Here is a 13647-nt window from a genome sequence, read left to right as displayed (position 1 = left end):
AAGGAGAAGAAAAACAAAAATACGAGCTACAGGTTGTTTCCGCCCGGTTTCGAACCGGGGACCTTTCGCGTGTTAGGCGAACGTGATAACCACTACACTACGGAAACCGAGCTGTACTATGTTGCTTGTAAAGTCCTTGATATGTATGTGTCAATTCGCAATTCTCAAAAAATTATTACCAAATTGAGAGGAATGAATATAATGTATTTAGAGAAAAAAACAGAAAAGGAAAAATAGCCCATGCGCAATTGAACCGTGCTGAAACCATTTCAAAAGCTTCAATCTGCATGCACTTTCTTCCAAAGCGCCCGGGTATCGCGGTAGAAACCAGGCACTCCCGAGTTGCCCTTGCTTTGGGTGCCCTTTTTTTTTTGTCTCCCGGGAAAGGCGTTTTATTACACATCCTTTCCGCGGGTTGAGCTGCTCAGAGTCCGCAGCGAAGCAGGGGCCTTTCGTTATTCAGCCGCGAAAAAGCCATCCTTTCAGCTTCTGGTGGAAGGACGTGTAAAATTACTTTTGAATTTCCTCCTTTTGCTTCCGAAGACCAAGCAGAAGTTCTAAATTGACGGCTTGTTTTAAAATTCTCTACAGGGTATACAGAATCAGACACCAAGATGCGTTTACTGACATGCAATGTACCTTCAAATTTTTCCAAACTTGAATTTCATATGACCTGATAAACTTCACTTTTCCTGCAAAAAGGCAGGCACGTCCTTCAGCATAAAAATCGAGATAGGGAATGAGGCTTGCAGATTACACCAGAAGGATAGAAATCGAAATATATATATTTATATTTTATATATGAATATAGATCTATATTTATATATGTAGATCTATATTTATAAATATGAATATATAAATTATATATATGTTATATACATTATATATAAATTATATATATAAATTATATATATAAATTTTATATATAATATATAAATTATATATTATATATAATTATATATAAATTATATATAATATATAAATTATATAGATAAATTATATATAATAGAAATTATATAGATAAATTATATATAATACATAAATTATATATAAATTATATAGATAAATTATATATTATATATAAATTATATAAATTATATATAAATTATATATAAATTATATAAATTATATATACATTATATATAAATTATATAAATTATATATAAATTATATATACAAATTATATAATATATAAATTATATAATATATAAATTATATATATAAATTATATATTATATATATTATATAATTTATATATAATATATAAATTATATATTATATATAATATATCATATATAAATTATATATTATATATAATATATCATATGTAAATTATATATTATATATTACATATAATTTATATATTATATATGAATTATATATAATATATAAATTATATGTAATATATATAATTTATATTTCTATATATAAATTATATATTTATATAATATGTGTATATTTATATTTATAATATATAAGTTTATATATTTATAATATATAAATATAAATTTATAGATACATTTATATTTATTATATATAAATTTATATATATATTTATACATATATAAATATAAATATATTTCGATTTCTATCCTTGTTTAAATATATGAATATATTTATATAAATATATTATAAACTTTATATCATATAATATATAATATATAAAATATATATTATATGAGATATAAAATATATATTATATCAGATATAAATATATAATATTTAAAATATAATATATAAAATATAATATATAAAAAATATATAAAAATATAATATATATAATATAATATATTATATATGATATAAAAAATATATATGATATAAAATGTATATGATATAAAGATATATTATATGATATAAAATATATATTATATGATATAAAATATATGATATAAAAGATATATTATATATGATATAAAAGATATATTATATATGAAAGATATATATGATATAAAAGATATATTATATATGATATAAAAGATATATTATATATGATATAAAATATATATTATATATGATATAAAATATATATTTACATATATATTTATACAATTATATAATATATATTTATATAAATTATATAATTTTAATATTTTATATATAAATTTATATGTATTTATATATTTATATAAATACATATAAATTTATATTTATTTACATATTTAAGCGAGGAACTACTATTTTGTTTTAATTGCGTAGATTTTGCTTGGAAATCACAGGAAGAAACACAACAAAGCATTGCCCAAGGTACAGAAACAATAATAAACGTACTTAAAACTCATTTAAATTCCAGCATTTTTCTCCTTATTTTAGAAGTTTAACATTTCAGAAGCAGACACTGCCTCCCTTCCTGCAACAACTTTTTCCTAAGTCTCATTTTTCCCCAGTTTCAAGGGCGAATTCTAGAACTCCCCGAAACCGCCACCAGTTAACCAGAATTCAGTGGCTTTGGAAAATAAAACTGCTTTTATAGCTCTTCTGGGTATTTGAGAAATGCACTTGTGAAGGGTTAGAGTTGAATCTTTTGATGGGAAAGTCGGGTTTTCCTGACACTGGGATTCCGGGATTCCAGGGATTGGGGTGGCCCAGTTCCTGCGAGAAGCAATAGCGGGCGGTGACATGAGGAGCACGGTGCGTCCAGCGAGTCCTTCTGCCTGGGGCCCTCCCGACCCCCCGCCTGCGCCCCCAGGACTCTGGCCTCACCCGGCCGTGCCGGGGCCTCTGTGACGCGGCGTTCCAGGCACTCGGCCTCGGCCAAGCCCGTAGCTTGACAGGCCCAGAGACAGGAGGCAGCGGCAGCAGCGGCGGCATGAACCACTGCCAGCTACCGGTGGTGATCGACAACGGCTCGGGAGTGATCAAGGCGGGCGTGGCTGGGTGCCGGGAGCCCCAGTTTATCTATCCGAACATTATCGGCCGCGCCAAGGGCCAGAGCCGCGCGGCCCAGGGCTGGCTAGAACTCTGCGTAGGCGACCAAGCTCAGGACTGGAGGAGCTCGCTGTCCATCAGGTACCTCCTTCTCCCAGCAGGCTGGTGGGGCTGGGGAGGTTGGGGTGGGGTGGGGCTGGGGAGGTTGGGGTGGGGTGGGGCTGGGGAGGTTGGGGTGGGGTGGGGCTGGGGAGGTTGGGGTGGGGTGGGGCTGGGGAGGTTGGGGTGGGGTGGGGCTGGGGAGGTTGGGGTGGGGTGGGGCTGGGGAGGTTGGGGTGGGGTGGGGCTGGGGAGGTTGGGGTGGGGTGGGGCTGGGGAGGTTGGCGGGGCGGGGGGACTGGGAGTGTTGTGGGGGAGTTGGGGCTGGGGAGGTTGTGGGGTGGGGCTGGGGAGGTTGTGGGGTGGGGCTGGGGTGGCTTAGGGGGTGGGGTTGGGGAGGTTGGGGGTGGGGCTGGGGAGGTGGGGGTGTAAGGTTGGGGGGGTGGGGCTGGGGTGGCTGGGGGCGGGGGGGACTGGGGGTGTTGTCGGGGGGCAGGGAAGGACCCCAAAGGAGGTGCGCAATGGGGACAGAAAGGATAAGAAAGCCGGGAGCTGGAAAGCCCCATCCAGCTGGAGTTACTACAAACGCGCGGGCCACAAATCTCCAAGGGTACCACACATCTAAAAACTGAACATTTTGCTCTCTCTGGCTATACAAATGTATTAAAACGTATAAAGTTATCGAACGAATACATTTAAGAATATTAACTCATGGTTCCTTTTGTCACTTGGGTTATTCTCTTCAATTGACATTTAAACTATACTATAATGTGGACATTTCCCAATTTTTTAAAAGTCACAAACTTCTAGAGGACAGAGAAAATGGAAAGCAACAAAAATTGCAGAGGTAGGCCGGGCGCGGTGGCTCACGCCTGTAACCCTAGCACTTTGGGAGGCCGAGGCGGGCGGATCAAGAGGTCAGGAGTTCGAGACCATCCTGGCTAACACGGTGAAACCCCGTCTCTACTAAAAATACAAAAAAATTAGCCGGGCGTGGTGGCGGGCGCCTGTAGTCCCAGCTACTCAGGAGGCTGAGGCAGGAGAATGGCGTGAACTGGGGAGGCGGAGCTTGCAGTGAGCCGAGATCGCGCCACTGCACTCCAGCCTAGGTGACAGAGCAAGACTCCGTCTCAAAAAAAAAAAAAAAAATTGCAGAGGTAAGTAGCTGTGCTAATTTTGGCTGACACTTACCTTCTGTGAGAGGCTGTGGCAGTTATTGCCCATAAGGGGATATTGGTAATAAACGCGGGGAATTAACTGAGGGTCGAAGACAATAGAAACTAGAAAAATAAAAAGCTGTCATTGATCTTATTGCTCTCCCTACAGTTACCCAGTGGAGCGTAGTCTCATTACTTCATGGGAGGACATGGAGATCATGTGGAAGCATATCTATGACTATAACCTAAAGCTGAAGCCATGTGATGGCCCAGTCTTGATTACTGAGCCAGCGCTGAACCCACTGGCCAACCGGCAACAGATCACGGAAGTGTTTTTTGAGCATCTGGGTGTTCCTGCCTTCTATATGTCCATCCAGGCTGTGCTGGCTCTCTTTGCTGCTGGCTTCACTACTGGCCTTGTGCTGAATTCAGGTGCTGGGGTTACCCAGAGTGTGCCCATCTTTGAGGGTTACTGTCTGCCTCATGGTGTGCAGCAACTGGATCTGGCAGGCTTTGACCTCACCAACTACCTCATGGTGCTAATGAAGAACCATGGTATCATGTTGCTTAGTGCTTCAGACAGAAAGATTGTGGAAGACATCAAGGAGACCTTTTGTTATGTGGCAATGAACTACGAAGAGGAAATGGCCAAGAAACCTGATTGTCTAGAGAAAGTTTACCAACTACCTGATGGGAAGGTCATCCAGCTCCATGACCAGCTCTTTTCTTGTCCAGAGGCCCTCTTCTGTCCATGTCATATGAACCTTGAGGCCCCTGGCATTGATAAGATATGCTTCAGCAGCATAATGAAATGTGATACAGGCCTGAGGAATTCCTTCTTTTCCAATATTATCCTTGCCGGGGGATCAACCTCTTTCCCTGGTTTAGACAAGCGGTTAGTTAAGGATATAGCAAAGGTGGCTCCTGCCAACACCGCTGTGCAAGTTATAGCTCCTCCAGAAAGGAAAATATCAGTGTGGATGGGAGGTTCTATTCTTGCATCCTTGTCTGCCTTCCAGGACATGTGGATCACTGCTGCAGAATTTAAAGAAGTTGGACCCAACATAGTACACCAAAGATGCTTCTGAAATACCGATAAAATGGTTAGAAGAAAATGTTTTGAGTATATGTGACAGAAAACTTTGGATATTATATGTTTCTGGGAGAAGAGAAAGTACTTCAACTATTGGGATGCCAGTATTTCTGTTGTATTTCTATAATGGGTTCGGGGGAGAATAATGGTGAAGCTCAAGAACAGATGTCTATTGAGTAGAACCAAGTTAAAATAATGTTTCCCATAGTGTTTCTTCTATAACTTGACGTTGGTGAGCTTATATTTCCCTTGGAAGAGAGCATTTGTGGTACAATATGCTATGTGCCAAATGAGTGATAAGATTTAAGCTTATTGAAGTTTAGGGAAAGAAGGTGAGGAAAGAGACTCCATAGCAGAGGTATGCCATCCTGGAAGGGGTGGCATTGGGATGGAGGGCAGATATCCAGGCAAGCATACTAAAATGAACAAGTTGCTAAAGATGAGAATGAACAAAGCATATTCAGGGCATGTTTAATAGACTGATTTTGTTTTTAAAATTTTTGTTTATGTATGTATTTATTCATTTATTTAGTTTTAGAGGCAGAGTCTTGCCCTGTGTCACAGGCTGGAGTGCAGTAGTGCAATCATAGCTCACTGCAGCCTCCAACTCCTGGGCTCTGCCCTCAGCCTCCCAAGTAACTGAATCCACAGGTGTGCACCACCACGCCTAGTTTAGACTGATTTTGTTCAAGTCAAGAGCTCATATAGAGCAGAACAAGCACTATGACTAGCAAGGTTAAGTGAAGGCCAGGGACTGAAAGGCTTAAAGTGCTAAATATCCAATATGCAAAGGAGAGAAATTAAAGATTTAAAAGCAGGAGCCATAAGGAAAATATGTTATGATGAATGTGGTGATAGTTTGGAGAATAAATTGAACGAGGAAGGCCCTGGAGATTTGATGATCAGTTAGAAAGTTACTAGTCCAGATATAAAGTGCCAAGTCTTGTACTCAAGATTATAAGCAATAGGAATTTAAAAAAAGAAACTATGAAAACTGACAAGATTTAGTGCCTACTTAGACATGAAGGGGAAAGAAGGGTTTGAGATAATGTGGGACGCTAAGAGAATGGTGGTAGTGTTGACATATAACTCAAAGCATTTAGCATCTACTCTATGTAAGGTACTGTGCTAAATGCAATAGTGCTAAAAACAGGAGTCAGATTCTGTCCTTAAAAAACTTTACAACCTGGCAGATGCTATGAAAGAAAAAGGGGATGGGAGAGAGAGGAGGGAAAGAGATGGAGAGAGAGAGATTTTACTTTTCTTTCAGATCGAGGACCGACAGCGACAACTCCACGGAGTTTGTCTAACTGAACACGAGTAAAACTTTTAAGATCATCCTGTCATTTACATGTAAAACTGCACTATACTGGCCATTATAAAAATTCGCGGCCGGGTGCGGTGGCTCACACCTGTAATCCCAGCACTTTGGGAGGCCGAAGCGGGTGGATCGCTTGAGCCCTGGAGTTCGAGACCAGCCTGGGCAACATGGTGAAACCCCTGTCTCTACTAAAAACACAAAAACTAGCTGGGCGTGGTGGCAGGCGCCTGTAATCCCAGCTACTCAGGAGGCTGAGGCACGAGAATCGCTTGAACCCGGGAGGCAGAGGTTGCAGTGAGCCGAGATCACCCCACTGCACTCCATCCAGCCTGGGCGAAAGAGCAAGACTCTGTCTCAAAAAAAAAAAAAAATCGTTACAATTTATGGTGGATTACTCCCCTCTTTTTACCTCATCAAGACACAGCACTACTTTAAAGCAAAGTCAATGATTGAAACGCCTTTCTTTCCTAATAAAAGGGAGATTCAGTTCTTAAGATTAATAATGTAGTACACTTGATTAAAGCCATCCTCTGCTCAAGGAGAGGCTGGAGAAGGCATTCTAAGAAGGGGGCAGGGTAGCAACTCGGACGCATCCCACTGAGCCGAGACAAGATTCTGCTTTAGTCAGTGCTGCCTGAGAATCTATTTTCACAAAGTTCTCCAAAAAATGTGATGATCAAAACTAGGAATCAGTGTTCTGTGTCTTAGGCCCTAAAATCTTCCTGTGAATTCAATTTTTAAGGTAGTCGAGGTGAACCGCGTCTGGTCTGCAGAGGATGGAAGAAAGGCCCTCTGATACCTCAAGGTAGTTTCACCTTTAAAGAAGGTCGGAAGTAAAGACGCAAAGCCTTTCCCGGACGTGCGGAAGGGCAGCGTCCTTCCTACTGGCCGGAAATGGAACTTTAATTTCCCGTTCCCCCCTCACCCGCCCGCCCGAGAGAGTGACTCTCACGAGAGCCGCGAGAGTCAGCTTGGCCAATCCGTGCGGTCGGCGGCCGCTCCCTTTATAAGCCGACTCGCCCGGCAGCTCACCGGGTTGCGGAGGGTGGGCCTGGGAGGGGTGGCGGCCATTTTTTGTCTAACCCTAACTGAGAAGGGCGTAGGCGCCGTGCTTTTGCTCCCCGCGCGCTGTTTTTTTCGCTGACTTTCAGCGGGCGGAAAAGCCTCGGCCTGCCGCCTTCCACCGTTCATTCTGGAGCAAACAAAAAATGTCAGCTGCTGGCCCGTTCGCCCCTCCCGGGGACCTGCGGCGGGTCGCCTGCCCAGCCCCCGAACCCCGCCTGGAGGCCGCGGTCGGCCCGGGGCTTCTCCGGAGGCACCCACTGCCGCCGCGAAGAGTTGGGCTCTGTCAGCCGCGGGTCTCTCGGGGGCGAGGGCGAGGTTCAGGCCTTTCAGGCCGCAGGAAGAGGAACGGAGCGAGTTCCCGCGCGCGGCGCGCTTCCCTGAGCTGTGGGACGTGCACCCAGGACTCGGCTCACACAATGCAGTTCGCTTTCCTGTTGGGAACGCCGATCGTGCGCATCCGTCACCCCTCGCCGGCAGTGGGGGCTTGTGAACCCCCAAACCTGACTGACTGGGCCAGTGTGCTGCAAATTGGCAGGAGACGTGAAGGCACCTCCAAAGTTGGCCAAAATGAATGGGCAGTGAGCCGGGGTTGCCTGGAGCCGTTCCTGCGTGGGTTCTCCCGTCTTCCGCTTTTTGTTGCCTTTTATGGTTGTATTACAACTTAGTTCCTGCTCTGCAGATTTTGTTGAGGTTTTTGCTTCTCCCAAAGTAGATCTGGACCAGTCCCCTCAATCGGGTGTGGGAGAGCAGTGATTTTATTTTGAGAGATCATCTAACATTTAATGAATATTTAATTAGAAGATCTAAATGAACATTGGAAGTTGTGTTCCTTTAATGGTCATCGGTTTATGCCGGAGGTTACAAGTTTCTTTTTTGAAAAATTAGACCTTGGCGATGACCTTGAGCGGTAGGATATAACCCCCACAAGCTTAGCGTTCCAGTAACGGAACACTAGGCATAATGAAAGACGGAAAAGAAATTTATTCCACACCCCCCCAACCCTCCCAGCCGGCAGTCTCCCACAAGAGCTGGCTCTGATTTCCTTTAAGAAAATAAGCTGATGGCCCACTAGGTTGAAAGAAACAAACAGGCCATTCTGCCCACTTATCACGACAAGGTAATTCGGTTCCAAATCCATACCTTCAATTCCTTAGGGCCATCTGGGGGAAGTTGCCAAGAGAGAGAGCAGCCAGGGGTGTGTATATAAAGGCCCACCTTTAGGGTGATAGCCTGAATCCTGATGATTGAAAGAGTCAGTAGTCAAGACCATGTCGGTAAATTTAGGAACGTGTATATTTGTAGCTTTTTAACCTATTACCTAAAGTAGGTCCCCTGGAATTGTCTAGCAGATACATTTCTTAGCGCTATTAGAATTAAGAAATGTAAAAAAACCTCTAGAGTCCACTGTTGCTGGTAATGTTCTCTAAATAAGGAAAAATACTTTTCCTATCAGCATGGTTTTGTGGAAAAGTAAGGAATGATTTTGCCAAGAACTTGTCTAGAGTCTTGAGGAAGTAGCTCAGCTTCAGTAAGCCTCACTTTACTCAAGGTGATCTAAGATCAATTTTTCTTTCTTTTGAGACGAAGTCCCACTCTGTCACACAGAGCTGGAGTGCAGTGTCCCCATCTTGGCTCACTGCAACCTCCGTCTCCCGGGTTTCTAGCGATTTTCTCTCAGCCTCCCGAGTAGCTGGGTTTACAGGCACACACCACCATACCCGGCTAATTTTTTTGTATTTTTAGTAAAGTTGGGCAGGCTGGTCTCGAACTCTTGACCTCAGGTGATCCGCCCGCTTCTGCCTCCCAAAGTGCTGGGATTACAGGCGTGAGCCACCGTGCGGGGATTAAGATCCCTTTTTTCAAGGGCGGGGATTCCTTGAACTACAGAGAAATGCATGTCTTTTGTTCTTACTCCATCTAGTGGTACTTTTGCTTCTCCACATTTACAACATTTGTGGTGGTGCAGGGCCGTGAAGCAAGAATGGCCACAGACTGGGAATGTTTTTCTTTCATTTTTAAACAGAAAATAGTGATTTAATACATTCAATTTAAAAATAAGTCCATAGTTGTTTTCTAGCTCATATTTGAAGTCCTCCCTCTGACATGTCTATTACAAACAGTCCAAAGGACAATTCTTAGTATTATAAACTTCAATATATTGTTTCTTTTTGGTAAAATGATTAAGTTATATAATTCTGGGGTAAAGACGGCCAGTCATCCTGGATGACCATACAGGTCATCCAGTGAGATAATTTATGTGAAAATTTTCTGTACATAATAATTATGGCAAAAGTGACTTCTTACTGCCACCGATTTGAGTGACTAGCAGATGAAGAAACTGCTGCGGAGAGGGGTTTTAGTTACTTGCCTAAGTTAATTTTTTTGCGGAGTTGTGACCAGAAGCTAGGCTTCCCAAATTCTAGTCCAGTGTTCTGTTCACTGTGTTGCACCCTAAGTCTTTGTTGGTTAACCTGGGACAGATGGCTAGCATTAACTCCATCGTCACTTTCTGATTTAAAATAAAATAACCTCCTTAATGGTTGTAACCTTGGTTTCCACCCCACATCCACTCCCGCCCCAACACTCTTTGATGTGATTTTGTGCTGTGTGTGTTTCACTTTTTTACAAGTACAGTTTATTCTAGTTATTTGCAGTAGTTACATTCTGTGAAGCCTCTTGTGAACACTAGATTAGTGAATACTGAACCATTGCTTCCAGAGGAATTACGGGATTAGGTTTCTGGGAACATTCGGTCACAACATTTTCGTCAAAGAATCAATACATAATCTTGTGTGTGTTTCTGTTAAAGACATCCTAAAGTATGTTGATGCATTAGCATTGAACTCATATTCAACAACACTATCACTTAAGCCTGAATGAAGACTATCTAACACAAGTATTTTTTTTCTGTAAGTCACATCACAGCTTTCTTGTGCTTAGGAACGCTAGACAGCACTTAAGCACTATGATTGGGGGTCATTTTAAACAGCACAGTCACTAACTAAAAGCATAAAAATGTGAAAAACTTGCCATTAAATAGACCAGAAATAGGACACTTGTTTATAGTGTCCTTTTTGGACTACAAAGGCAAAAGGGAACCTATGTGTTGGGGAAATCAAACTTTTCAGGGCTCTGCACGTGCCCATGAATGACTGTGAAAGCACTGCAGGTATTGCTTTTGAGATTATAAACAATTTCGGTGACTAGGTGAATCCACAAATACAGAATCTGTGAATATTGAGGGTTGACTGTACTTCAAGGTCTATGTGACAGCTGTATCTGAGAGAGACTACAGATGTCCACATGGTTCCTGAGGTACTTAGGGCTTGTTTCATGCCTTTTATATTATTTAAACCAGTGATTCTGAAAGGGGTATAATGAGAGAAAGGGTATATGAAGTTTGCAAATGACGATACTTGTTCTCTTTATTTTCAGTTACTTAGGTTGTATTTCACGTAAAGAAGGATGTGAGAATTTTATGCTTATGAAGGAAGCATTAGCTTTAAAAATACTGAGAAACATGCTTTTTCTTTTGTCCTTCAGAATGAGGGACTTCCTTTGTAAGGTCCGGGGTTGGTTATGGGTTTTGACTCTGAGGATGACATTGAGTTTTAATGCAGCTTGTCCTGGTTCTGCAGTCAAAAATTCCGTGTTAGCCTGGCTCGAGACTTAAGAGACAAATAGATGGCACAGGCACAAGCGTGTGTACACATGCACCCACCCTCATACAAAGTGTAAGGGAGGAGTGGTTTTAAACTAAGATGAGAATGAAGTGACACAAGGTAACTGTCATTCCTTCCATGTTCATTCTTTTAAGGTAATAATATGTGATGGAAGTAAAAACAGCGAAAATACCCAAGAATTAGCCCAGGATATGCAAATTTAAATGTCTGCAGTGGACAGAAAGGAAACAAAGAAGTGAATCACACCGGGAATAAGAAAATGAAGACTATAGAGATGGTGGGGAGAATGAGCATCCCTTTTTAAGGAGGCAGCAGTCTTACAGAAATTGAGCCTAAAGTTGTCAGTATTGCAAGAGAAGACAAAAATTCAGATTTTTATGTCAACACCACTGATTATAGAATGTTGGTAGCTAAATTGAAATAAAATTTAAATATTATATAAGTTCATAGTAAAGAATTTGGATGGCTTTTGTTCCTGAACCCTGGGAAGTGGCCTGTAAACCCTTGGAATTCACCACGAATGGTAAGAGTGTCTTTTCTTGGTAGGCCTCTTGGACTAGACCCAATAGTTTACACTAACGAGATGACTCATGACTGGGGGTTGGTCAGCCATGTGATTAGAGTGTTGGGGCTTTGGGCCCCATGATACTAGCCCAACCTCTTGAGAAACTTGGAGCCACATGTCTGAGCTGTATGATTAGTGATTCATCCAATCTTGCCTGTAATGAAGCCCCAGTAAAAACTCTGGACACACTGAAGCTTGGATGAACGTCCGTGGTTGGCAGTACTCAGTGTGCTAGGAGGAAAATGTGTCCCTGAGGACATGAGGAGAGGGACAATGGAACCTTCTTTTTGGGACCCTCCCAGACCTCACTCTATGTGTCTCTCCCTTTGGCTGGTTTTGATTTGAATCCTTTTGCTATAATAAAACCATAAATAATAACTAATAAACATCCTTTTGCTATAATAAAACTGTAATAAAACCAAAATAACACTTTCCTGAGTTATCTAAGTCATTCTACTGAATTATGAAACTTGAAGGGGTAGTGGGAACCCCTAAATTTGTAGGCAGCTTGTCAGATGTAAGGATGGCCTGGGGACCTCCTAGCTTAGGTTGTTGATAGCTGAAGTCATTGCAATGGGCCAATCAAAAAACCTTTTGAGATAAAATCTGGTCTATTATAGGCTATTAATTTGCGACCTTTGGCCTAGGCAAATTTAAGCATTCCTGAATGCTTTCCCTAGAAGGGTGAGGGTTTGGACCATCCTACCAGTTTAAGGCCTACTCAAAATAAATGTATATGAGAGGAGTTTACACTGGTGGTATCTTTTATAGGTTTCTGGGAATATCACTAAAGAGAAATTTCAAAATTAAATTTTAATAGTATTCTGAAAATAGTAGTGCTAATCCTTCACGTATAGGAGTTAGGGTATTTCTTCCAGTGGTTCTGCCTGAGGGGTGGGCCTGTTTTTCAGTGTCCATTCTGTCAGTCTTTATGGGATGTGAAGAGGGTTCCACCATCACTCGGTGGAAATGAGGCAACTTTTCCCATATTTGTCCTTTACTCTGGTTTATATCTCCCCTCCTAGGAAGGTATCAAAGTATATATGGTCTTCATTTGTGTTGCCTCAAATTCTCATTTCTTCCTTGATATAAAAAGGAAACAGGAAGACATTGAAATAAGGATATTATTGTGGTCCTGTACTTTTACCCTGTTCTAACCTAGCTGAGGGAATCTAGCATAAGTCACCCAACTTTACATTCCACATGTGTCAACCGGATGTACTAAGACTTCCCTTGAAGGGTGGTTGTGGTGAGAATATATGAGTAATGTATATGACAGCAACTGGTATTATTAATGAGAGGAGAAGTCTGTCTTACTCTTTACTTTGCAAGTAATGATTTTACAGCGCTCTGATGGGTATGTTGTAGTTACTCCGGCAGGAAGTGGTTTTGACTTGGGTATGTAGTTAAGAGATATATGGAGAAGGGTGGAAGTGCTAATGGTTTGTGAATTTTTAAAATAACACCAATTATGAACTTGATGCACACCTGCAGCTAGAATCTTTCTCTAGATGATGTTTGACTATCATTTTTTTTTTTGTCTTGGGGCTCTAGGTTTTCACTTTGGTGATATTTATGTGTGTGCTATGGCTGTCTATATAAGTGTTAAAAGGCATAATTATAGTTATTAAAAACAATTTAAGGAAAACAGAAAAATGCAATAATGAAGAAATGCAAATACTGACTTTTTGGTGTGATCAATGAGGACATTATAACTAAAATGAAAAACATTATACATATCAGTTACAAAAACAGTTACATTCCCCACAATCTTTTTAAAAAATGCTAGTAGTTTG

The 13647-nt window shown here is 41.1% G+C and overlaps 1 protein-coding gene and 1 non-coding gene across 3 annotated transcripts; one reads left to right on the top strand and one right to left on the bottom strand.

Moving 5' to 3' along the window:
• Positions 1-34: 34 nt before the first annotated feature.
• TRNAV-AAC (transfer RNA valine (anticodon AAC)) lies at positions 35-107 on the bottom strand. Its single transcript has one exon. It is a non-coding gene; the product is annotated as a tRNA-Val (tRNA).
• A 2170-nt stretch (positions 108-2277) lies between these two features.
• On the top strand, positions 2278-11728 carry ACTRT3 (actin related protein T3). 2 transcript variants are annotated; one of them, XR_010125785.1, is made up of 3 exons: positions 2278-3009; positions 4294-8720; positions 11421-11728. XR_010125785.1 is itself a non-coding variant. In XM_063662407.1 (3 exons), exons 1-2 carry the CDS (start codon positions 2810-2812, stop codon positions 5210-5212), a joined length of 1119 nt encoding a protein of 372 aa, XP_063518477.1. In that variant the 5' UTR covers positions 2278-2809; the 3' UTR covers positions 5213-5227; positions 11421-11728. The 2 variants fall into 2 exon arrangements, 1 of the variants encoding a protein (XP_063518477.1); XM_063662407.1 differs by having other exon boundaries at positions 4294-5227.
• The last annotated feature ends 1919 nt before the right edge of the window (positions 11729-13647 follow it).

This window comes from Pongo pygmaeus, chromosome 2, assembly GCF_028885625.2.
Source record: "Pongo pygmaeus isolate AG05252 chromosome 2, NHGRI_mPonPyg2-v2.0_pri, whole genome shotgun sequence".
Lineage (NCBI taxonomy): Eukaryota > Metazoa > Chordata > Mammalia > Primates > Hominidae > Pongo > Pongo pygmaeus.
The sequence above is the reverse complement of the archived record's forward strand: the minus strand, read 5'-3'. Positions and strand labels throughout refer to the sequence as shown.